Source organism: Seriola lalandi, unplaced genomic scaffold (assembly GCF_002814215.2).
Source record: "Seriola lalandi dorsalis isolate HSWRI2012SDOR001 ecotype SW California unplaced genomic scaffold, Sedor1 jcf7180002054692, whole genome shotgun sequence".
NCBI lineage: Eukaryota > Metazoa > Chordata > Actinopteri > Carangiformes > Carangidae > Seriola > Seriola lalandi.
Window position 1 is genome coordinate 2,645,478 of NW_019525245.1, and position 25,633 is coordinate 2,671,110.

Sequence of the window (25,633 nt, forward strand, 5' to 3'; positions counted from 1 at the left end):
AAGATTAAAGGCAGTGAGAGCAATAAAATGATAAAAATGGTGAAAAATATGGGAGCAATGTTCAGTATGAGAGCTTCCATCCTAACTATTTTCCCACTAGGAAGTATTGCATACGCCATAGGGGATAAAGGGAGAATGTGTTAAGTTATTCTGGGATGTTGGGATGGAGGTACTGTCGCCATGGAAACATCCAGATCCCCCACCACTCCCTGAGCTGTGCCATTCGAGAGCTGCCAAGCTGTGGGTGCCATGTCACCAGGGGTGTGATGCCATTCTTTTTCTCTATGCTCTGTGACGTGCCAGACGCCACGGACAATGCAGTATGCCATTCTTGAATCAGACGCAGTGGGCGAACGCATTTTGGTATGACTGTTAGGAGCATTTAGTCCTGCAGTGCAAGTCACAGTGAGGGCAGTACGACCTACCTCTGTAGTATGTGGTGTTTGCCTGTGGTGGAAAGTACATTCATTCAAGTATTGTATTTGAGTGGAAATGAATTAGTTGAGTATTTCCATGTCATATGATACTTAATATTTCTACTCCACTAGCAATTGTAGATTGAACTACCAAACAATGTATCAAATTAGAGCTGAAAGTACTGATTCATTGGTCCAGAGACAGAAACTATTTTGATGACATATTGGTTCGTGGTTTATTGTTCTAGTTTCGCAATGTGAGTATTATTTGCTTTTCCTTGTCTTAAATGACAGATAGTAATTAAGATATCTACAAAACTGGTTGGATAAAACAAGCAATTAGAAGGTGTCACTTTTTAGCTCTGAGTAATTTTAATAGACATTTACTGATGAAAATAGTAAATACATAATAGTTTTTTTTTAAATGACCTCCACATGAACTACTTACAACAGCAAAATGCAGCTTCCACAACCATTCATGAGGAATAACAATCTAATACATGACAATATAACAGTCTTTGTTGAGTTCCCTTTAATACTTTAGGTACAGTTTCAATATAATACCCCACTACTTTTATCTAACATCCTCAAAGCAAGCATCTTACTTGTAATTGAGTATTTTGTAGTGTGGTACTGGTACTTTTACTTATATAAAGGATCTGAATATTCTGCTGCTGATTTTTTTTTTTTTTGACCAAGCATCACACCCTCCACATAGGACTTTGAGTAAAGCTGCAATTTCAAATAAATAAATAATTTAGTCTATACTAGTATGAAGTATTTATATATTCTGGAAATATATGTAAAATTATTCTTTACCCTCATCCTGTATATGACTCTTGGATGCCTTATTGAACCCTTGTGAAGTTTCAGATGGTGAAGAGCTTCAGAGGGGACTTCCCACACCCAGGAAATATCCCCTAATGACTAAACAGTATCTAAATAACACCCTGGGGTAAAATAGTCACAGTATTTTTATGCACCAGTTAGATAGCAGCAGCATTACAGTCACATATACTGTAGAGGGTAGGGTGTCTGTCCCGCTTCGCAACAAGAGGACAAAAAGAAGGCGGACACAAACAGGCAGCAGCAGAACAGTGAGTAAGCAGAAGAGAGTTGCAGGTGCTGGAGCCCCATCAAGCCAGAGAGGACACATGACAGCTGGCTTGTCATACAATGACTTATTCTTCAGCCAAAACACACACACGCGCACACACACACACAGCACCAGTGGGTACTGTACATCAATAGTCCCTCTGGAGAGAAAGGAACCTAAATGAAACAATTAGCTCCCAACTCTTTATTGCTTTACAAAACAACTTATTTTATTCCATGACCAGTAGAAAAACAACAACTATATTAGCTGTACCATCTGTTAGCACATTATATTCTTATTATCAATCATTGCAACAATTGTGTTTTATTTTGTATCACTGGTGTAATACATACTAAGCCATTTTTATGAGGTCTGTCTATAGAGGATGCTTGTTTCTCAGGCGCACAATGATGGTGATAAATACAGCAGGCTACATTAATCTTTTATAGCTTTTATATAGCTAATATAGCTCTCACACCAGCTCAGTGCTGGTGCTAGTCACGACAGGAGGCATGCTCTATCTATGCATTACATGTTATTACTGGTACTGTACAGCTTCTGTATGCACCAGATACAATATTGAGACTTCCCCCCACCTGCTGGCAGAAAGATTAAGCGCATGTCAAGAGCAGAAAACATAACTATGGTATTCCCTCTACACCACGCAATCAAGAGTTAAATGTCACTGGACATCTTACTTGTGAAAGCTGGACAGCATACTGTATTTGTAGACAGCTCACTCGCTGAAAATCATTCCAAGTAAATAGTATATACAATCTTCAAATAATGCAGAACCATTCAAATAAAATCTGTTATATACAAATTAAATGTTAAAGTCATTACTTGGCAGTGTAACGCTTAAATCAAACCCCTAACTCCTACTAAGTACTGCACAGTCATTTTGGTAACTTAGCATGTTTTCTTAAAGACTTCCTTTTTTATCTTTCAGAAAATGCTTTTACTGTAACAAGTGCAGCCTTTTCCTGCTTCATTACAGGTGGTCATCTAAACAAAACAGATTCATAAATAACTTAAATACAAAATATACAGATATTGTTCATTCACCATTAGTTCAGGAAAGAGGGTAAAGTACCCTTTCTGAATGATAACATTTAAACATTAACTGACAATTATATGACATAAGTTACTGCAGGCATAACTGTCATCAGAGGCTTGGCAATTGTAAATATTGAATACATATTAACATCAAATTATTACCCCGAGAGAAAACTACAGTAAATACTTCAGCTGTTCATTCTCAAGCAGGTTAAACGCAAATCTACATTTTAAAATACTATGTTGATTGAAACAGGACTTAAGCCACCACATCTGTATTTAACAGTACATTCACTTTTGCTAAGAGAACTTGTTTTTAGGAAGAAAAAGGCTTAAGAGGATATTTTCATGGAGTGCAGTTGTTGAAAACGCAATCGTGGTTTTTAAGACTCGCTCGCCTGTTCTTCCTTCAATCTTGTCTTCATAACTCAAATCTCAGAGCCAGAATACCTAAGAGGACACAAAAAATGTCAAATAAAAAAAGAACAAAATAGCCTAGAGAAAGCTTTAAAAAAAATAATCGTGTAGTTACATACCTGCAGATTTTTGTCCAGATGATGACTGAAGTGAATCTATGAAGAAACTGATAAAACTAGGGCAAGCAATACTAGTTTTTAAAAATGGCACCATTAAACAAATGTAATGCAAAAACCAATGAGAAAATTCACGTAGCCCAAAAAGACAAGCCTTCATGAAATCAAATAATAGTCCACACAAACTGTGCATTTCTATTAGCTTCTAATAAATAAATAAATAATTCTGTCTTTGTGTGTCCCTTATTTAAATGTGGCACTAAAACATTTGGTATGACAAACTCTTATGTCCAAGATTCTCATCTAACAATACTTCAGAGGCAGTGTGATGCAAAATAAACCATGCAACCAAGAGCAAGCTTCACCAAGTGCGACTTTTGTGTGTATGTATGTGTAGGTTTAGGGCTAAGGTGCACATTTCCTGTGTGTGTGTGTGTGTGTGTGTGTGTGTGTACCAGAGTGCATGCAGCTGTATGGTGAAATATGCCTGAAAATGTGTAGGAGAGAGAGAAAATGTGTGAGAGACAGAGAGAGAGAGAGAGAGAGAGAGAGTGTGTGAGTGTGTGAGTGTGTGTGTGTGTGTGTGTTTGTGTTAGTGAGTGAGAGAGATTCTCAGAGGATGAATATCTTAATAACTTTTTGAATGATCTTTCCACATCCTGGACAAGGGGCCTGGAACTTATGTAGCCGCCTTGCACAGGGGAAGCAAGTTAGCAGGTGAGCTGTACGCCCGTGTATTATATTTCCATTGCGTGGTCGCACTCGACAGAGCTTGCATGGCTCCAGCAGGGCCTCGGGTCTAACTTCTTCAACCTCCATGCCTAGATTTTCCTGACTCTCCCCTCCTGAGAGCTGCTCATCTTTGTGGAAGCCCAAGGGCCGAGGCCCCTTGCCTTTCCCCATAACCATAGTAGGCAGTGGCCGATCAGCTGTGGAGTGAGAGGGCAGGATGACAGGGTCAGACACTGTCCTGCTGCAGTCTGGGACATCAATGCCTGTGTCGCTGTCATCTTCCTCATCATGGGTGCTGAGGGAGCTGCATGCTGGGATGTCGGGAACAGAAAGAGAATGGGCGAGTCGAGGGACATCTTTGTACCAGTTCTTACGCAGAGCCCAGCAGCGAACACAGTACCTCTGTAGAGGTGTATTGTACTTCCTGCACTCTGTGCACTGCCATGCATCCTGAGGGAAAAAGCAGACACAAAATGTTATTTAAGTTTAAGTTTTTAAGCTTTAATCTACAACTATGACATACGAGGATACAGACCTGTGTAGAGATCTCTGTATCCGTGTCATCACTCAGACACTGGGAGTCTTCATCTGGCTCCTCCTGCATCTAAATAAAGACATCTGACCATATTATCCTCACTCTTTACTTCTCAGAACAGAATATCAATTAATCATCAGTAAGAGTCAGAGTGAATTGCCCTGCTGAAATGAAAATGCTAAAAAAAAAAAGAAAAAAAAATTGTGCATCTTTATTGTCATGAGTAGAACAGAACCAGTGAAGACAAAGGATTAAAACAATCTCCTACCTCTCGGTCTGCCTTCTCCTCTTTCCCACCTCCATCATCATCCTCAGGTGGGGAATCCCCTTCTCCTCCGCTCCCTTCCTCTAGGGCAGCCTCTTTCATCTCGACGCTCACCTGTTCACTCTCACCCTCGGTCAAGAACCAAAGGTCGTCTGTGGTGTCAGATACAATGGCCGTGTCCTCCTCCTGTGCAGGAGACAGCTGACACATCAGTCAGACCACCAGTGTTACATTCCAATTTATGCTATTTTCCAACGAAGAATTATGTTTGTAAGATGTTTTTAAATTTGAAAACTCCCACATTAACCCTGACACTTTTTATTAATGTTTATTAGATTTACTAACAACACATAAGGTTTCTTACTTGGTTTGTGTGGATATCAGTGGAGCCGTTGCTCCTACGGCTGTAGTTACTACGGAGATTACCCAGAAACCACCAGGGCAGGCCAGAGAGGTCCCAGTCGTCCAGAGTAACATCCAGTTTGGGCCGTTTGCAGGCTGACCGTGGGAGGCCTTCAAGGGAGTCTGGGGAGGTTTTAAAACAGTAAAAATCAGCCTTTTGAAGATATCTGGTCCTGAGCGTGTTTCTGAGCATGTAACAGACTGTTTGTTTACCATCGTCTGGCTCCCGAGGTCGTCTCTGGGAAGGGGTCTGCAGGAGAGGCCCGTCACTGCCAGCCTCAAGTCCTGCTTTGACCACACCTCCGCACATCTACAGAGGAAGGAGATATGAAGGACAAAAATTAGAACACAGAGCCATGACTGGGCACTTGGAGGACTCGCAGCTCCTTTTCAAGATGGCCTCTGGGAGTGGGGTGGTGGTTCAGGGAGCAAGGAACTGGGCAATTAGGGTAGGGGCCGGTGGGGAGGGAGTTCAAAACAAATTTAGGCGATAATAGGGACAGTGAAACTGTATGGAATCTTAAAAAAAAAAAGAGAGAGAAAGAGAGAGTGACAGAGAGAGAGAAAGAAAAAGAGAAAGAGCAGACAGGAAAGCCAGTGTATTGATTAACACAGTGATGGAACTAGTGAGTCAAAACAGTTCTATTATGTAGTATGTGCAAACTAATTTAAACTAAGTAATGACTTATTCTACAATACGATGATGATTAGAAAACATAAAGGCTATCTGATATACAAAATATCAGAAAACGATCTTATACAATGGTCTTGTGTAGTATATATCTATGGAAAGTGCAATCATAAAGTAAGATGTTTTCACACCAGAGGAAACAAAAACAAAACAAAATTGAGGGGGCATCTAAAGTCTACCCATTGGTAACTAACAATCATATCTGATAGGTGAAATATGGATTTTTTCAACATATTCAAAGTATGATCAGAGCTGAAATTTGAGAGCTTCCTAGAAAAGATTTAGCACATGCAGCAATTAGAAATAAATAAATAGATTGACTGTAGGTGAATAATGTTGAGAGAACACACAAGCGATTTTGGAGGGAATTGGAGAGGAGGGTGTAGGAACACGGGGATGGGTAAAGAGGTTTAGGGTTGTCGTTAGGCCCCGTGGCTGATTGGGAGCTGTGATCCTCCAGTTCGGAGCAGAGAAGAGAACTCTGAGACAGACAGAGACAGTGACTCTGCCCCCCCCATCCACTGGGTGGAGCTGGTGGGTCACAAGAGTGTGGAAAAAACCACCAGACCAATCCAAGGATGGGGTTGTACAGAGACGGTGCTACTCTGTACAAATGCACACCAACGAAGACAGCAGCCCTTACCAACCCCTCCTCCTTATTACACACAAGCAGACAGGAGCTCACTTTATACTCTTAAGACAAACTCTGGTGTTGCACCAAGGCCTACTGGTCTCAGTCCAGCACTATAGGGTCAGTAGATGTTAATAATCATTACGATTTGCTTGTTTTAGCTTTGCACTGAGGCTGCTGGACCTGTCCCTTTGTATTCACAAGTGTTGTGTGTAATGAGGTGAAAAAGGCTGGGGGTCTCTGTTTCTTCTGAGCACCATGCTTCGGCTTTACCTGACCACGATCCTCCACTCCGCCCTCTACACATTCACGGCCCACAGAAAGATTCTCTGCAGCGTCTGCATTTCAGATAAGACACAGTAACAGAAAAAGGACACCCCCACCCTTTAATTATAGCATGACACACTCTCTCACTAAGGCCTCCTTCTGTAGCTTTGTAGGACAAGCTGGAAAATAGTGTTCTTCTGGTCCAGTGCAGCATCCCCACATCAGATGCAAACTGTCACAGGCACTCATAATGTATGCAAACAAGAAAGATGATGTTTGGATATAGCAGTAAGATAATCACTATATTCCCTGGGATCTTCCCTTAAAACATACCATGGTAAAGATGCAAATAAAATACTGGATTCATCAAAGGGAAGAGGAAAAGGAGAGTTGAATTTCAAGTCACCAAAAAGGTACAATGTACTAACTATAAAAAGTATTTCCACATATTGCATGTTCTTTGAAGATGCCCCTTTTTTCACATTAAAAATGTATTAAGGGATTAAATGTCACTGTCACTTACCAGCACAACCGAGAACAACCAAGTATTTCTTGAGCATTTCATACACCGGGCTGTGAAAATGACAATATGAGAGCTTAGAATGGAGTTCTTTCATTTTAGTTGTATATCTTTAAAATGAGACTCTAGCATTGCTGAATATAAACAGAAGCTCAATTTTCAATGTGTGAATACCTTGGGTTTTTGACAGAGAAGCTGTCCACTTCCAGCAGCTCTCCTAAAGGGTCATCCTGGCAATGGACAATGTGCTGCCTCTGTTTGTCATACAGTTGCTTCCCCATGATGTACTGACCCAAGTAGTGCATCACCTATAATAAACACTGGACATTAGATATCAGAAGGCACATACACGGCTGACTTTTACCTACAAGAACCTAGAAGAAAAGGAGTTTTAAACCCTGAAATGAGCCACCTCTCAGGTACAACCTTATGAAGGTTGCATACTGAGAAACGTACTTAACATTTCATCTGACAGCTCACCTCTTTGAGTGTGAAGACTTCTTCCTGGGCTCCAGCAACACGCAGAATCTGCAGGAGAGGGGCTTTTGGTTGTACCTGGAAAGGAAAAACAAACAGTACCACAGCTTAGCATCAAATATACAATCTTTCCGTAATCTTAGACTATTGTTCTGGCATAGTAGATGATATAGTTTTTGTTTAATTGTACCTGATTTCCCTCTCCAGGTAGAGTCCTGCATGATGAGCTTGATGCCGGAGGCTGGGCTGATAGGGAGCTCATAGTAAACGAACAAAGTCTGCAAAACCACAATGATAGCATTTAAGATAAATCAGCCATCAAATTCCCGATCAATGAGATCACGTAACAACTTCATCGTTATGCGTAGTACCGACGCCCACGAGCCCAACATAACTATGTAAAATTACCACCCGAATTACTTAATATCGTTAATCGATACCATAACAAATCAGTAACGTGAAATGTCGATGGCCTAGTTAGTTTGAAGCTAAACAGACTGCGACAGAGAAGCTGCCTCACAGCTGCCCAGATGGAGTCGTTACACCACAACCACCATTACTTTTGCTTTTGCGACAGCACTTATTCTCTATAACTAGTAAGGCCAGTGTAGCCGAGCTAACGTTAGGAAAACAGACGATGGACAAGAAAAACCGCACAGTTGCAGGTACTGTTGGCTACAGGCGTGTGAACTGGGACATGCGAGTAACTTTGGCAGGTGGCAAACCGTTACTAGCAAACGTGTTAGCTATACGGTTAGCTCACTTAGCTAGCTGACGTTAATTCCCGAAAAATGCGTTCGTCGAAAATGAGCTCACCGTGATGAGTTGTCATTACTTCACCGCCGCTACATTGTTCCGCACGCGCTGCTGCTTTAACAGCTCGGCGACATCTTATAAATGCACAAATAGCTGATAAATGTTCAACACTAGCTAAGTCTAACTACCAGGTTAGTTGAACTACAGATTCAAAACGATGAATATGGTGGCACAAGTTCCGGATACACAGCTACACAGGCCAAGAGTGTGTTGCCCCCTGGTGTTTGGTACCATGCATTTCCAAAATACAACACTGCGTATGCATAATGAGAGCATTAATGCAAATTACCAGAGAGTTCCTGGAGCGTGAAGAAAGGTGGGAAATACCTTGGAACTCTTACAGGTATGTAACTATAGCTTTCAAGTATCTACACTTAAAGAGCCTCTCATCTTCACTCCTACAATGTACTACTCCTGTATTAATGACAAGAAATTACGAAAGAACCCCTCCAGACATGATCCAAGATATTTAAAAATATTATAAACATTTAGTTATAAATAATTATTCAAAGCAGCAAAATGTTGAATTTAAAAAAAAGTCAAATCACCTAGTTAGTAATTTTTAAAATGACACCTAAGCCTTCTCCCTCATTGAAAAATTCACAATCTATGAATAGCCCTATGCAACAAAAAATTAACTACTGTATACAAGAGCCATTCTCAGTGTGTGTGCGTGCACTTAAAAGGCTTCAAGTTTCCACATAAGCTGCCTGTTGGACCAGGATCAGGAGGAACTCTGAACGTACATCCTTCTGTACAGTGAAGCTAAAACATCCAAAAGACATAACATCGACAAAGACACATTTTTCAATTAAAAAAAAAAAAATCAAGTTTTGAATTTTAAAACTTTGACTCCAATAAAGATATCCTAGGCTGTTTACTTGCATTTAAGATGTAGCCCTAGCTAATATTTATTTAGCAGAAAAATGTCTTTCATTATATTTTTCATCAAATATGATGTTATGTTATATTTTAAACATGGCAGGTATGAATGTCAGTACTGTTTCCTATTAAGGCACCACCTACTATTGGTCAATAAATCATTAACTAATGCTTAATAGATCAGCTATAAACAATTAATAAGTGTATTAATAATATAATTTTCTATGAGCAACTAATGCAAATCTTTTTAGTCTGTTCTTATTTCATAGTGCTTGTTTGTTACCTTAACATAGATCCTGTTTTGCTGTGACTACAGGATGGAGGGCATTGTGTCCCTGCACAACAAGAGCAGTATATTGAACAGTTAGGCCAACTGAAATACTTCTCATCAATTGATGTAATAATAATAAATAAACAATTTTATAGAAGCCACATCTTGGCAATGGCTGCATGTACTTTTTACATTTTAATGGACTGTGTTTTTCATACATACTATGTTTCATATTTTTGTGCATACTTTTACATACTTTTTTTACTGCAGGACTCTGATTCAAGTATTGTTCCATTTGTAGAAACTACAACAATTAAAACCCAACCACGACTGAAGTGATGTAAAAGAGATATTGTTATTTCATTCAATAAATGCAAACAGTTATAAAACATCTGCGCTACAGAATAGTTTAATTCAGAGATACTCATCTCTGATATCCTAGCAAACAGTGAAGAAAACAAAAATGGAATGAAGATAACAACTCATGGCCCTAGTACTTTACAAAAATCAGATGTACAAGGAGGAACAGATGCAACTTTTTCACAGCTCTGTAGATACAGTGCAAAAATAAATCATTGAATCCAGTACATAGCTGGGTTTGTTCTTACTGACAGTTGTGTAAATAAAGAAGCATCAAGCATATGAATTTTCCACCCAACAGTCCTTGAGAATATGCCTCTACATTAGGCCAGCTTATTACAATAGCTTATTCGCTGGGATATTATTGCCTCTGCTGGAGAAGACAAGCATTGGCCATAAGCCCTGCACGTGTCACAAGTTACAGTTCTTACATTGCAGATAATAGAAATGGTAGCCAGCCAACACCTCTTCTAAAAAGGGAAATTATAGCTAATTCAATGAACAGAATAAAGTTCTTTATGGCCACCACATACATTTAACTGACGAGTTTGTTCTGGTATTGTGGATATTTTGCAACATCTGTGAGTGATTATTTATTTTGGATACACCAATACACCAAAAAGCTACAAATGCTGCCTAATAGTAGCTTCAAAAAGCAGTTATGAGTATATTTCTCTCGACATTTACGCTGCTAATATTTAGCTGATTGTGGACAAGGCATTTTGTAACTGTTTTACTAATGTCATATTAGTAAAAGAAAAAAGGTAGTATGCTCTTTACTTGATTACTATGCCTGCACCTGCATTGAGATCATTAGACAAATGCATATTGGTATTGGTATAAAAACAAAAAATAACACAACAGCAACATGTTGATGCATCCAGTTGAGAAATAAAAACATCAGAAAGTTCAAGTAAAGGGTTTGCATTAGTGTTACCGTCATACTCATATAATGCTGGGATAAGGTTAATTTTCACCTCTGTAACCTCACCTCTGAAATTAGACAACTAAACAATAAAAGTGCTTTGGCAATAATTCAAGTCTTTCATTTTCACCACACATACAGGGGAATATAACATATTGGCTGTATGAAGCTGCACTGTATAAAAAACTGTTTACATTTTATAACTTCGCAATAATGGTAGACTCTTTCAACATTTATTCCAAAAGTTTCACTTAGCACTAAAAACTACAGCCTAACATCTGATTGTTTCTTCTTCTTGTAGCTAAAACATTTACAAGGTGTTCTGAAGTAAGCACTGGCAGTCGGCTTGTATTTGTACTTATTTTATGTTCTGGTTACTATTATATTTTAGTCTGACTTGTTCATCAATTTAAACTATTTAACAATTACAATGATAAAAACTAAAATGTTGACAAGAACAATAATATTGGACTATTCAAATATTTGTAATTATTATATATTATCTAACTTTAATAGTTAAAGTGATGTGAAATAAGATAGAATGGTCTTTATTTAAGTTATTACTGTTATTAGTTTAAAAAAAAAAGAAAGAAGAAACGATTTGTGTATTGAAAGATTAGTATCAAAGTGCCTGATGGGATTCTATTAAAATCTCGTCAGGTTTTACCATTACATAATTGCACCATTACAGTGGAAGATGCAAATTTCTAAACGGCTAGTTTATGAAAAGTCATTCAAGAATAGTGAGTTGTCTTAGCCTAGATTTAGTGACTGGTGAAACTGACAAAATGAATGTTAAATTGGCCCACCATACACAACAGGACTGTATCTTGCACATTTAAATCTATTGAGTACAAAAACTACGTAACTGACAGCAGACAACATCTTTGAGCTAAAATACTGGCGATAATTTTCTGTGTTCTGTTGCTTGGCTGTTCCCTAGCTCTTAATAAAAAAAATTCTGTAAGTCTATATATCCAGCTTATATCCAGCCTATATATCCAAGTCGTATTGCGGTTCTGCAGTGCATCTCGATATGGAAGGCCATCGCTTCTCGGGTCAGCATGAAAGGAAACATACAGAGCACATATTCAGACTCAGCGGCCTTTACAGAACTCTTTGTGACAGAAACAACAAAAGCTCTCCAGGGAACCCAGAGGCTTTCATCTGTTCTGCGCTGGGTTTATCCCTCCCCAAACCAACAGTTTTTGCCTTTTTGTGGAAGCCTCAACTGGTACAAGGAAACAATATGAGAAGTCGCCCCGCTGCTTGCTGAGTCCTCCAGCCACCAGGGGATAGCGAGAAGTGAGAAGCAGATGTTAATCAGCATGTGGGAGCAACAGGAATGCCCAGGCATCATGAAAGACTGTGTTACATTTAGTCTTGAGGAGCCTTATTCTAAGAGGTCCTATGAAGAGACACAAACAATACACTTGAGTTAACAGACCATCACAAAGTCTTAATAATCACAAGGGGACATTTTAGACAGTATCAGATACCTGATCTGAATCCTCGTTGTACTGTGCTTTTCCTGTCTCCATGTAGTGAGAGTCAACATCATCTACTCCTTCGATCTTATTAGCTTCAACATGCTCCCTCATTACAGAGTATCGGTGCACGAGAAACCTGAAGAGGACACGCCAGCTTATCAGAAACAAAAAGAGGAGAAATACATGCAGTGATTCTCGGTATGTGTGCAAAGAAGAAACTGTTAACTGACCGTCCTCCACAGACGTATTTCTTAACCAGCCAAACACCTGCGACAGCACTCGTCAGAAGGACCGCTATGACAACCATCACTATGACAGCAGCGTTCGGTGAACTGGTCTCAGTCTGTTAGGAGTTACAGAAACGGAAAGGGCTAAAAAGGGAAAGAAATACACTGCACCACTGACATGACAAGAAAATGTTCAGATTTATTTCCCTCAGCTGTAAAAGTGGCCAGGGTGGGTATCTCATCAACAATGTGTCACTACATTTGGTTAGAAACTTGGCTCATGTCACTACTTCTAGATAACCCACTCACAACTTGAGTTCTGATCAGGCCAAAGATCAAACTTTCTCAGTGTGAGCAGAACTGACCAGAGAATTTGGATAAAGGGCGTTGTTGGTACACATCCTCCTCAGGTCGGTCTCCTTCCTGTCTGGCTGGAAACCTCCCTCACACTGGTCTCCTGGAATCTTCCGATAGCTTAAATGAATGGAGAGAGAGAGACAGCCATGAAGGGTAAGACAAACTTTAATGAAAAGAACAATGTTTTGTTGACAGTTTTCTTCAAAAGAAGAATAAGTGAGCGAGTGTTAGAAATATCCATGAAAAACACAAAACACAGACATCCTCACCCACTGGTCTGTAGTTGTTCAGTGGTCCCATTTAAACAGAACTCCAGAGGACGGCCCTTCATCTCCTCCTGCTCCACACACTCCGAGCTGTTCTCCGGTCGGTAATATCCAAAGTCACTGAAAGACAAAGCTAGGTCAACTGCATGTGTAACTTTTAATCAAAGAACATTTGATCAAGACACTTTGATCTAAAACTTTTACCAAACCAAAGATAGAAAGCATATGAGGCATTAGAAGAAAAGAAGACGGTGTGTGTCTCCAAGTCTTTTAGAATTTTAAACTAAACCTGTTTTGCTCTGTGGTTTTAGAAAAACTCTAGCACTTGGTATTTCACCATCTGACACAAAATCCCAAGGATGGAAGGAACAAGGATATACCAGTGATAATCATCCACTGTACATGGACAGGGGGACAGCTTCTTGGTGGCACCATAGCCCCTCCCATTCCAGCAGACGGAGTCTTTCCTCAGGCGCAAGAAGGTCTCTTTATAGCCCAGCACACAGCCGTCATTAGATCCACTGGGGTCTGCAGAGTGAGCCAGCCACTGCACATAGTCCCCTTCATTACCTGCACACATATATATGCACACATACACATACAAGTTTACAGGCTAAACATTTGCCTTAACACCAACCAGATGTCATCCATCTTCTCCCACACACTCACAGTCTCTGGTGAGGAGCTTCCTGAAGTCTATGGTGATCACCACCCATTTACTGAAGTCGTTCCTGTAGCCCCACAGGCTGACGTTCATGGAGCGAGAGCCGGGCTCACTGTCCATACCGCTGAAGTGAAGTGGATCGCTGGTGAAGTTATATGTGTGCCAGCACTGCCCCTCATCTGTTGAAAACCTGAAGGGTACGCACAAGGAATGGAGGAGGGGGGGGTCATCTTAAAGCAAAACAATAGAGAACTGTTGAAGAAATCATCATCTAATATGATCAGTTAGCCTCACTTGATCTGGTTGACAGGTGAGTTGGTGTGCTCCATAGCCACTATCAGGCCTCCAGAGTCCAGGATGGCATAGTGATGAGGGCCCCTGAGGGCCAACAGCCACGAGTAGCCGCCGTCATCAGACACGTACATGTCAGGGGAGAGAGCTGACTCCGCATCTCCAACGCTGCCTAGAGAAAGCAAGGGAGATGGTGTTATGAGACATTTTACCGTGAAGTCAAATGAATCTGTATCAAGAGGTGTGCATGTTTGTGTGTTTTATACCGTGAGCCAGAATGAGGCCCACAGCATTGGGCTGTGAGAGAGGCAGCATGGGGACGTTCATCTTCATGGTGGTGCTGTAGGAGGCGTGGATGTGAAGTCTGCACTGTAAAGACACAGAGATGAGGCTGATATTGGTACTTAGTCACATCCTCACTACAGAGACTCCGGTTAATTCTTAAGTTCTGTGAGGTCACAGTGATCTTGACCTTTGACCATTGACCACCAAAATCTAATCAGTTCACCCTTGAGTCCAAGTGAACGTTTGCACCAAATTAGAAGGAATTCCCTCAAGGCGTTACAGATACCGACCGACAGATGGAGATTTCAGTTTTTGATATTTCCTAAATAACCCTAACATGTTTTCACTTTGACATTATGGGTTACTGAGTGTAGACTGATGGGCAAAAATGACTGCTCTACAACATGATAAAGTGTGCAAAAAGTGAAGTGGTCTGAATACTTACTTTTGTAAACAAACATACATAATCATTATATTAGTTTCTTACTCTGTTTGGCCTGTTGGTGGAGGTCTCAGTGTCACAGTGGCTGTTCTGTGGTCTGCGCAGTGTCTGCCACCTTGCTCCTTGGTCAAAGGTGATCACTGTCTCCACTGCACCATCTGCAAAAGACCTCCGCTTACTATCAGGACCAAAGTAGTTGTTTTGCATATTTAGCTCACAGAGTGCAGAAAATAAAACACCATTTTTTTTTTTTTTTTTACAAATTACCAAAGCATATAATACATTGTTAGATTGATGTTGTGCTTTCTGAGCAGCAAAGTTTTACAGTTTATTTTACAATGATGATGATAAAAATGCATGGATTTAAATTTATTTGAGATAAGTAATCAATCGCGGCGTACATTTAATCTACTTTATTTTTTGAGTAGGGGGATCAGAAGGGACTCTTTAAGTACGTTTCTAATGGTGCATTCAAAGATGCTCTAAAATTCAAGTTTTCAATGATGACTGAAAAAGATGTAGAAAACCGATGATGTCAGAAACATAGCTGTCATGGCAAGAACAATGTGAAATTTGCTACTATGTATGTGTTTATGTTTTTGTAATCAAAAAATTTCTCATCCTTGGATGTTTGGTTTTACTTGTAAACCACTTGTACATAAATAGATGAATTTCTGCTGTTTTCACATGGATCAGGGGGACTTTTTCAAAAATGTTGAAATAACCAGACGCTTGCTCTTAAATATGTAATAAAAAGTATACAGTGTGGTGACCCACCCTTTGTGAGTGCACTGGTCATGTAGACGCCCCTGAGTGAAGTAATGACGGTGAAGTCGGTGTCACTTCCTGTGGTTGTGTAGAGATGGCGCTCCAGAGACTTAGAGAATACGGTTCCTCTGTCATCTGACACATAGATGGTTCCAACCCCGGAGTCTGCTCCACACACACACACACACACACACACACACACACACACACACACACACACACACACACACACACACACAGGATTGGAATCTACATTGTGACACATTTACTGAGAAACTCTCTGCAGCTTCAGTGTTTCACTGACACTTCAGCATGGCGTTTGCTTCCTATGTTATTAACATCATTACATCTACATTACTCTTCATTATCAGGATCACTGCCTTTTCTGACCTCCGGGGTCGTCCACATGCATGAAGATCATGTCCTGATTGGCTGCCAGGATGGAGTAGAACTGCTCGTGGTTGACTGTAGGAAGCTGAGCCATGTTCCACACTTCACCTCCGTCCACTGACACATGGATCATACGCTCTGTTCCCTAACACACACACACAACACACTGTTTAAAAGGCAATGTTGTATTAACTGTTCCCTTACAACTTTACAATTTTGATGTAAATATTTAAGCATTTTTTTATTTTCACTTACATATTCAAGAAGACACAAAAAAGGGTAAAAAGAACTGAGCATTATTAAAGTTAACGATGTGGTTCATTAACTTCACTAATAAAGTCATGTCATGTTATCTCCACATGTTGCTGATCTGATAGCAAAGCATGCTCTGTGCACCTACACCCGGCATTAACATAGTTTTCCTTATCTAGGTAGGATATACAGATACAGACTGCATGTTAATGCCATGTGTAAACTGAGTCATAAACCATTTGAATGGCCACTTAGGGTGATAAAATATGTTTTTTCAAACTTCAGTGAACTGACCCTTTAGTCTTCAACTATTAAAACGCACAAATGGAGGTAACTATTCGTACCAAAATGTTACTGGGTGTTTAAATATTTATCGTTAACATCTATGTCCATAAATAAATATTAAACAGTCCACACACAGGGATGTGTCAAGAAACATGAACAAGTGCAAAGCAGATTCACAAACACACACATTCTGCTCATAGAAAATATTAAAGACAAAGAAGCAGACACACGCACATTCAGACGCACATACCGTGCCAGTCATGATAGAAGCAAATACAAATCTTCCTCCCAATACAAAGGAGTAAACTCTTGTCGCAATGGTCTGGAAACTTCGACCATAGTCCGCTGTTTTCCTTAACTCTAACATTCCTTTATCATCTGACAGAGAGAAAGTGAGGTTACTAGATGTGTTAACTGGATTTTACATATGTAGACGTATTGTACTGTCTTCACTTACTGCATGATCCATTGTAGTTTGTTGTAAAATAGATGCTGTTCTTAGGACCCCTGTATGTGAGAAAAAGAAACAGTGAAGGAAGGAACCTGGAGGGAAAGATCTAATTGCGCTCACATCTTTTAACATCTGAAAGTTGTCTGAGTTCAAATGGAAATCCACTTTTGGAATTTGTAGAGATCACAGATTAGGGTTGCAGTTTCTTCTAAGTGCTGCGTGAGTGAGGTTCACACCAAGCCCCAGGCTGCACTCCAAGCTCTCTCTCTCTCTCTCTCTCTCTCTCTCTCTCTCTCTCTCTCTCTCTCTCTCTCTCTCTCTCTCTCTGGCTTTGTTCGCTGCCAAAGGGGACGAAGGTTTTCACACTGCAAAGATTCTGCTGGTTCAAGGACTGTGGGCTGAATAAGAATGCCGTTGCTGACTCATGATTCACTCTGACAGCAGCCTCAGCTCCCTCGCTCTGCAGTCAATTTAGGCTCGGGCCTAAACGACAGCTGTGGTCACGCAGAGCTATCACAATGTTCCCACAATGCAGCGCTAACAACCGCAGGCTGACACCACAACCTCATGTGAACTCTGGTGCTCAGAAGAAACCAGAGTCAGGAGAGTGATCTGAACTGTGGTGAGGAAGACAGCTGGAATAACAACAATGGACAAACAACAAGAACAAAGATGCTCATGTGGGGAGTGTAGACAGGTTTTATGTCCCTCTTTGATGTGTTTTTTCCCCTATAAACAGTATAAACTATATAAAGTAATTGCACACAGATGACTGATTTATAAGAATATGTATATGAAAAGTGGAACAATATCTATTAAGGGACTGTGAGAAAATTAGTGGAGGAGGTGGGGTCTGAGAGGGGGGAAAGTAACATTGTATTTTTCTTTTTGCTTAAAGGGAGGGGTAGTGTGATATTTTTGGAAAGAGGAGGAGCGGGCCATTAAATTTTCCATTCCCCAGATATCTATTTAATTCCATCCTTTTTCTAATGAGATTTACTGTTTACTGGTTTACAGCATGGATCATAAAATGTGTTTCTCCATACGCAGAGTACAAAAACCATGTCTCAGTATCAGTCCCTAGCGTTTGTCTTTGTTCGTTATGATGCCATTTGTTGCATATTTATTACAAGAAGAACCAACACGTCTTCAGCATTTATGATTTAAAGGATGCGTGTGTGTGTAGGATTTAGGGGGCTCTATTGGCAACGGAATATAATATTCATAATTTTGTTTTCATTAGTGTATAATCAACTGAAACTAGGAATTGTTGTGTTTTTGTTAGCTTAGAATGAGCCCTTCATAGCTACATATGGAGCGGGTCTTCTTCACGGAGCCCGCCATGTTGCACTGCCATGTTTGTACAGTAGCCCAGAACAGACAAACCAAACACTGGCTCTGTGTTTTTACGTTACCTGCGGGCCACCGTAGGTTCTCCTACCAATTGGAAAGGGTGGGGGTGAGGGGAGAGGTGTTCGATTTGTTGAAAACTGCAACCTCACCGTTAAAAGCCACTAAATCCTACACACTGGTCCTTTCATACAAAACGGACAATTCTCACCATCTGACCAGACACACACTGTCATGGATCTTCCTCCAGGTGGCGCCAAAGTCCTCAGACAGCCACAGGTCCAACTGGAGGGAAAAAGCTTAGTCAGTTAAAAAAAAAAAAATAAAAAAAAAATCCATTGACTTTTGATTATTGGGTTGTGATTAATCGAGAATTTAGTCGACTGAAATGGTGTCAGGTAGGTAGGTTTGGTTCACCTTTCTTTACTACAAGTCTAACCTGCTGACAAAAAGTGCAGTGGTCTATACAACATGAAGGCTCCTACCGTGATACTGAGTGTCAGAAGTGCGTTGCTGTCTCCTGGGTTGTACAGCATCTGAATGAGGGGCTCAAAGGGCAGATCGGTTGGAACAAATGTGAGGCCGAAGTCCTGAGAGCGAAACAGTCGAAACCCCCCCATTTCTGACACATCACCAGTCAGGATCACCTGAAAACAAACACAGACAGAAAACAGTCAAGGGAGGATCCTGCAGCAGCAGAGTGGAACTTTATGATTTAGTGTGTTCACATTTAAAAACAAAGAGGAACACAATATTTCTTTTCCCCCGAATGGCTCACCTTCCCAGAGTGGTCAGGGCTGATGGCGATGCCAAACTCAGTCTGGATGAAGGTGTGGTTGATCAGGTGAGTCACATCTTTAAAGGTTTTCCCGTAGTCTTCACTGACGCAGAGACAAAGTTGCAGTTAGATACTCAGAACATAGTTGTGGCAAATACTGCTCCATTCCCATTTAGCGAGCCACCAACCATCAGGCACTGCTCACCTCCTGTAGAGGTTAGACTGACCGAAGCGCATCATGAACAACGGCACCTGAAATGTTGTCAACACCAGCAGCACCTGGGAGAAGAGACAGGAGCTGTTACACAATAATTTGTACAACATCTTGGACTAGGTTTTTTTTTCTATTCACAATCATATACTATTATACATATAAACAAGCTCACCCCTGATCCATCTCCCACCCAGGCCAGCGACAGTGAACCCATGGTCCTCACTTTGAAGGTGAACTGAAATGGGAGAAAAAAAGCAAATAAATTCTCGCAAAATGTTTCCTGAATAACATCCACCTAGGCTGACTGAGGAATATGTGAAATATCGGGAACTTAGTGAAATATAACTTGCTCCACTGTGTGTCAAAACATCAACGGAAGAACTGACACACACACACACACACACACACACACACACACACACACACACACACACACAAAAGAGTGCAGCGCTTAGTCCGAAAACACAAAACACAAAATAGTTTGTGTGTGTTTCTGTTGTTCACTACACAGTAGACACGGCAGCTCAGAGGACAGAATGAATTGTCCTCAGTGTCCAAAGTAACTCGGCCATTTGGATGCACTCTGCATGTGTGACCTACATTCCCGTTTCAATGACAAAGCTGAGGCCAGAGAACAAGACAATTATTGATGTCCCGAGCACAACAAGGACACACACACACACACACACACACACACACACATACACACGCACACACAGACGCGTGCACACACACGCACACGCACACACACACACGCAAACATGCAGTAAATGTAGATTGAAGGTCTTTTATTCTGACAATAAAAAGAGTTTAGACCTGAACTTTTACTTCACAACTCGTTCCCTGACTGCAAACAACATTCCAGTCTATTCATGCAGAAGGACGTCCAAGTGTTTGGTCATTTGAGCAACATATTTAGCCACAGCCCATATAGTTTGGAGTCTGAGGAAGGTTTCTCCAGTTTTCTCTTTAGCAGGCGGGGCAGAGGTGTTTACAAGGTGAGCCTAGTCCTGGAGAGTTGCCTGCATACTGCTCTATAAAGCCACAAGAGAGGGCTGGGTCTGCCTGCTGGAAAACTCCTCGTAAATAGGTCCAGTGGAAACTGGATTGCCCAGCTTGTCCAAGTGTATGAACACAACTTTCCATCTCTGTTCTACATGAATCACTTCATCAGACCCTCGGTGCATCCGATCCGGTCTGTCATATCTTGATTACTTGACACTGTTTGACAACTTCTCTCTTCCTTAACAATCATCTGTGCAATCTGTTGATCAGTAAAAAAAAAAAAAAAAAAAAAAGCATTATGTCAGTCTCATACCATTAAAACGCTGTGTTCTTGGCACAAATCTTTCCAGGACATTATTGCCAAAAGATCTTAAAGGTGATGCATTACTTCTTATATGTTATGGTCAGACTTGAGGTTTAAGCAGGACTTTTATCATCACTGCTGAATGACAGGTCTAGACGCACAGAAATCCATTTTCACTTCCATTGCTAATTGATGAAGAACAACCAATGGTCAGAGTCATTGTGGTGTAATGGAAACTAGAAGTCCAACTTAAATTTAAATGTATGTCAAAGGGGGAAGAGAGATGTTTGCATATACAATAAATATTACAAGCTGAATGCATTTATTTTCCAGTTATGTTATGTAGTAATGTTTGTATATTTTCTGTATAATTATTCATGATATTGTGAATCTAAATTGCTGGACATAAAGCATTGGAGTGAAAAAAAAAGAAACATTTGTTCATGTCAGATATTTATGTTAACAAATGAAAACAAACCGATATATTAAAATCAGATATCAGTCTGGCTCTACCATGTCAAATATGCCCTACACTACATCTGAGGAAACCCACTTAATCTGGAAGTAATCAGAATGCAAACAATGGAAACAGGCAGACAGGAACAGCAGGGTAAAATTCTCTTGAAAAAAAAGTACAACCACATAAGATATACAAGCCACTTTCAGGATGTGCAAGGTCCTACAGAAACATGATCTCCTGAAATCCAATTTGAAATACTGATTTTGAAATTTGCCACCGAGGTCACTGCAGGTCAACAGGTTTCATGTTGTGTCTTGTCTCAGGATCAGGCCTTTGCAAATGTTTCTGCCAGTTGCTTGTACACCTGTGTTAAATTGACTTGACTGGCTACAGTTCAGTGGGACTGAAACTCAAACAATCAACAATTGCATCATAAAGCAGGTCAGCCGACTGACACGAAGGCTGAAAAAGCAGTGTCTGAGTGAAAACTGCTTTTTTTTATATGAATGGAGGCGCTCAGATCAAGATCCCTTAGATTAATGCTTGAGAAATGAGAGAGTTTATGTAAATCTTAAAATTAACCTGTCCTGTTCTGTGATGGGGATAACAGAAAGGTAGAAGGAGACGGTAAGAAAAGACATATATTAGTCAGAAGGAAAAAAAGGAAGAGAGATGTCTGACCCGGTTGGACGTGGTCTCACAAACCAGACATGACCTCATGCTGTATCACATGCTGAATTTGAGGGTCCACATCTGCTCTGAAAAGGCATCTTTAATCTCCCCGTGCAGCTCAACTCATGACGCTGTGGCATTCAAGGGGTGTCGGTGCATTTGCCACTTTTAATAGTGATGCTGTACATGAACAGACACAGACATATGCAGACTCAGTAATGCACACAGTGAAGTCCTCTCTCAGAGGTCAGACGCCAACACAATGAGCTCCTTATACCCTCTGCTCGGGGTTTTAACCTTTGTGCTTCAGCCATGTTTACGCACATAAAACTTCAGAAGAGGAGGTCAAACACTCACACTCTGATCTAACACACAAAGCTGTGTAGACCATTCCTCTGATGCTGGCCTAAGCTTACCAGGGACATAAGCTGGGTTGTATTAATGTCCATTCAATTATTATTGTTCAGGGAAACCACAACAGAGGAGAAGTGGAGGACTTCAGCTAACCATGCCGATTCATTTTTGATTAAGTCTATAAAATGTTAGAAATCACAAGTTCAATATAGAGCTGAAATGATACGTCACTTAATCAATTAGTGGATGGACAAAAAATTGGCCCGCAACAATTTTGATATTTGGCTCTAGGGTCCACCACTTTGCTTAAGACTTAAATATCTCAACAGCTAGATATCCTATAATCCAAACTAATTCAATCTACCATCTACACTGATACAGAGAAGCAAATCCTCACATTTGAGAGGCTGGAAACAGCAAAGCTTTGGCATTGTTTGCTTGATAAAACACTTGAGACATGTTCAAGTGCTTCTCTATTTTCACTAATTTGTTGATCCCATTGGATGTTTTTCCCTGTTTATCAACAAACCCAGACTTTCCATAACTCTCTCTCTCTCTCTCTCTCTCACCGTGTGGAACATCAACTCTGCTGGTTTTCCTGGTGCTCCAACAGCTGGCTGTGACCCAGCTACGTTTCACCCTGAAAGAAGAGCATGTTTTTTCTCCACGTGTTTTTGGCCAGAGGGGACAGAGGACAGGGATGGACTCAAGAGAAAAGAGAAAAAACACAGATATGGTACACAGAGTCAGCTCAACTAACCTCATACAAACACACAAAAAAAGGGAAAATGAGGCAAAGCCTGGCTGGTTGACAAAACGCTTCCTGTGTAGTCTATTAGGCCTAAAATAGCATAAGAGGCAGAGGAGGTTAGACTTGTTGGATCTGCTAATTTACACAGCAGCGTTTATGCTTCTGATCATATGCTCACACTATCTCGTCTGATTGTTTAATAATAGGAAAATCAGACTTTAAGTCCACAGAGGGGCTCAGATCAAGTTCAGCAGACCAAAAAAAAAACAAAAAAAAACGAAGGGAATGTTTTTAAGGGAGAAAGGCCCAGAGGGGACAGGAGGAGTCTGCTGTCTGTGAGCACGCCAAATCGCTTTCATGCTCAGAAGCTAGTCCAGGTGTCTGAGCCACAGAAATGATGTAACATTCACTTCTTCCACCACTAATACACCCACACCCACACACACACACACACACCCACACACACAAATTGGAAAACTGTCCTGTGGAGCTCTCTGTAGCTTTGGACCAAGTTGTTATTCTTGAACATTCCTCTGGACATCAAGGTAGTTATTGTTGTGCTTCTTATTACAACATGTTCAGTACTAAGACAACACAAGGTGTTGTTCAATCTGTTGTTGGATCAAGTCTGGATGATAAAAGACTGAAAGTGATTAAGGACATGGGGGGGGGGGGGGTTATCATCAAATGTTGTCACCATCAAAGAATTTCTAGATGGTTCTGGACGAGCACTCAGATTTACTTTTCAGGCATGTTAACATCACTATTTCATATCAATTACAGGTATGAAAAAACAAGATGAACAGAAGAAGAACACAACTAAATGTTTGTGAATTTCCCTCCTGCATCATTAGTCTATCAGAGCACGATAACCCAGAGACTTGAGGCCTAAAGGATCTGACCTGGACTGATGACTCATCTTAATTCAGGTCTATTAAAAAGGAGTGTAACAGAGAGAGCTGAATCGACAGAAAATAAATCACAAACTATTTTCATGATTGATTATTTAAGTCACTTTTCTGCAACGATTAGTCGATTAATCAATAAACTAACTGACAAAAAATGAATGGGCAACTGTAATAGTTTCAGTCATTTTTCAAGCAAGAATTCCAAAAATTCTCTGGTTTCAGCTTCTCACATGTGAGAATTTTTCAGCTATTTAGTTATATAACATAGTAAATTGAACATCTTTAGGTTTAGTACTGTACTGACAAAACAAGCAAATTGAGATTTTGTAAATGGAATTTATTTACATGTTATAGACGAAACACCTATGTTAGGAAAGTTAGGAAATAATTGCATATCTTTCAGTTTTGGAATATCCGTGGAACAAAATAAGTTATCTAACGATGTCACCTTTGAGTCTGAAAAACTTTCTTCCAAACATTTTAAAGACCTGACATTTAATTGAGAAAATTATCTTCACAATAAATTAAAATTAGCCAGTACTTTCAGCCCTTATAACAAAGTTTTGGAGTATAACACAAGATAATTTATTAGGGCTGCAACTAGTTATTATTTTCCAGTATCAATAATTTTACTATTTATATAAACACTAGAATTTATTTAATCGTTTGGTCAATGGAACGTTAGAAAAATTGTGAAAAATGTTGTCAATGTTGTTGGAGCTCAAAATGACATTATCAATTTGCTTATTTTGTGGAAACTGGGGAACTGCCGAGAACCCAAATATAATTATTTTACTACAACTTAAGAAATGGAAAAGCTAAAAAATATTCGTGTGAGAAGCTTGAACCATAAAATTTTTGGAATTATTTCTTGAAAATTGACTTTAACAATTCATTGATTGTCAAAACAGCTCCCAAAACCGACTAATCGCTTGATCGACACATCGTTTCACCTTAATACAGCTAATGGTTAGTTGTTCCTGCAGGATTCACATCACATGCTGCTGTAAACTACTGCAGGAAATCACCTCGGTGCATTGGACAGGATAGCAAAAAAGTGAAGTTTGATTGATTAGTGATATGAAAATGTTAGTTGTTTACAGTGTGGACACTAAGTGTAGCACCATCTGCTGAGTGACCACATTGACTCAAGTGTGAGTCAGCTCCAGCCTTAGCTAGCACTCAGGAGCACAGTGACTACTTGACCTCTTAAAAGGGGTTAATAAGCTAATTGTGGGTTGAAAGACACTTGAATCAGTCACTTACAGTATGGGTGTTGTTTTGCAGGGTTGACTCTACTCCATGCAGAGCTGTACATGTCTGTCCATTCAGTCCAGCGCTGCGTTTCGAGAGGTCGGACCTCTCTAAACTATGTGGCTCCTCATCCCTGCCAAACTCCCTCTGCAGCCTCTTCAAACCTGACAGGTTTTCTCCCTCTTGCAAATCTCTGCCGCGCGCAGCAGACATCAGCCCGAGCGCCACAATGCAAAATACGGAGAACATGTTCACAAGAAGACTCCCCAACTTTGGATTCAGCGAAGAAACTTGCCTGGCCCAACAGTTGGCTCCACATGCCCCCCTCATCCCCAAAATCATCTTAAATCACGGCCCCTCCACCGTGGCACGGGATTGGTCAGGACCAGAATAACCTGCAATCTCATTGGTCAGCAGGAATCTTCCTCAACGGAGTTGTCAAATGTTTTCTGATGTGAAACTGCCCCCTGGTGGAAAGTCCGCGCAGAGAGGGATAAACTCTTTATTATTGGAAAATATATTTTTGGGATTTATTTATTA

At 40.4% G+C, this 25,633-nt stretch overlaps 2 protein-coding genes across 8 annotated transcripts; both read right to left on the bottom strand.

The window, feature by feature from the left end:
- Window positions 1-1,701: 1,701 nt before the first annotated feature.
- On the bottom strand, window positions 1,702-8,606 carry mdm4 (MDM4 regulator of p53). 4 transcript variants are annotated; one of them, XR_015438301.1, is made up of 11 exons: window positions 7,812-7,917; window positions 7,625-7,699; window positions 7,319-7,452; window positions 7,148-7,197; window positions 6,631-6,695; window positions 5,249-5,345; window positions 4,998-5,158; window positions 4,637-4,834; window positions 4,369-4,437; window positions 3,105-4,283; window positions 1,702-3,018 (listed from the first exon to the last, which is right to left on the bottom strand). XR_015438301.1 is itself a non-coding variant. In XM_023423636.2 (11 exons), exons 2-11 carry the CDS (start codon window positions 7,881-7,883, stop codon window positions 3,714-3,716), a joined length of 1,476 nt encoding a protein of 491 aa, XP_023279404.1. In that variant the 5' UTR covers window positions 7,884-7,899; window positions 8,438-8,606; the 3' UTR covers window positions 1,702-3,713. The 4 variants fall into 4 exon arrangements, 3 of the variants coding, with proteins under 3 accessions (XP_023279404.1, XP_023279403.1, XP_087034719.1); XM_023423636.2 differs by adding an exon at window positions 8,438-8,606 and having other exon boundaries at window positions 1,702-4,283; window positions 4,637-4,819; window positions 7,812-7,899; XM_023423635.2 differs by adding an exon at window positions 8,438-8,606 and having other exon boundaries at window positions 1,702-4,283; window positions 7,812-7,899.
- A 1,320-nt stretch (window positions 8,607-9,926) lies between these two features.
- LOC111667885 (sortilin-like) lies at window positions 9,927-25,435 on the bottom strand. 4 transcript variants are annotated; one of them, XM_087178563.1, is made up of 21 exons: window positions 25,106-25,242; window positions 22,750-22,820; window positions 19,558-19,620; window positions 19,377-19,450; window positions 19,172-19,274; window positions 18,879-19,040; window positions 18,605-18,678; window positions 17,050-17,099; window positions 16,843-16,970; window positions 16,056-16,200; window positions 15,675-15,830; window positions 14,943-15,055; window positions 14,437-14,539; window positions 14,174-14,342; window positions 13,885-14,069; window positions 13,596-13,785; window positions 13,219-13,335; window positions 12,958-13,066; window positions 12,596-12,708; window positions 12,375-12,501; window positions 9,927-12,283 (listed from the first exon to the last, which is right to left on the bottom strand). In XM_087178563.1, the coding sequence occupies exons 2-21, from the start codon at window positions 22,759-22,761 to the stop codon at window positions 12,269-12,271; spliced, it is 2,208 nt and encodes a 735-aa protein (XP_087034689.1). In that variant the 5' UTR covers window positions 22,762-22,820; window positions 25,106-25,242; the 3' UTR covers window positions 9,927-12,268. The 4 variants fall into 4 exon arrangements, with proteins under 4 accessions (XP_087034689.1, XP_087034688.1, XP_023279511.2 ...); XM_087178562.1 differs by lacking the exon at window positions 25,106-25,242 and adding an exon at window positions 21,836-22,006 and having other exon boundaries at window positions 22,750-22,804; XM_023423743.2 differs by lacking the exon at window positions 22,750-22,820 and having other exon boundaries at window positions 25,106-25,435.
- Window positions 25,436-25,633: the final 198 nt, after the last annotated feature.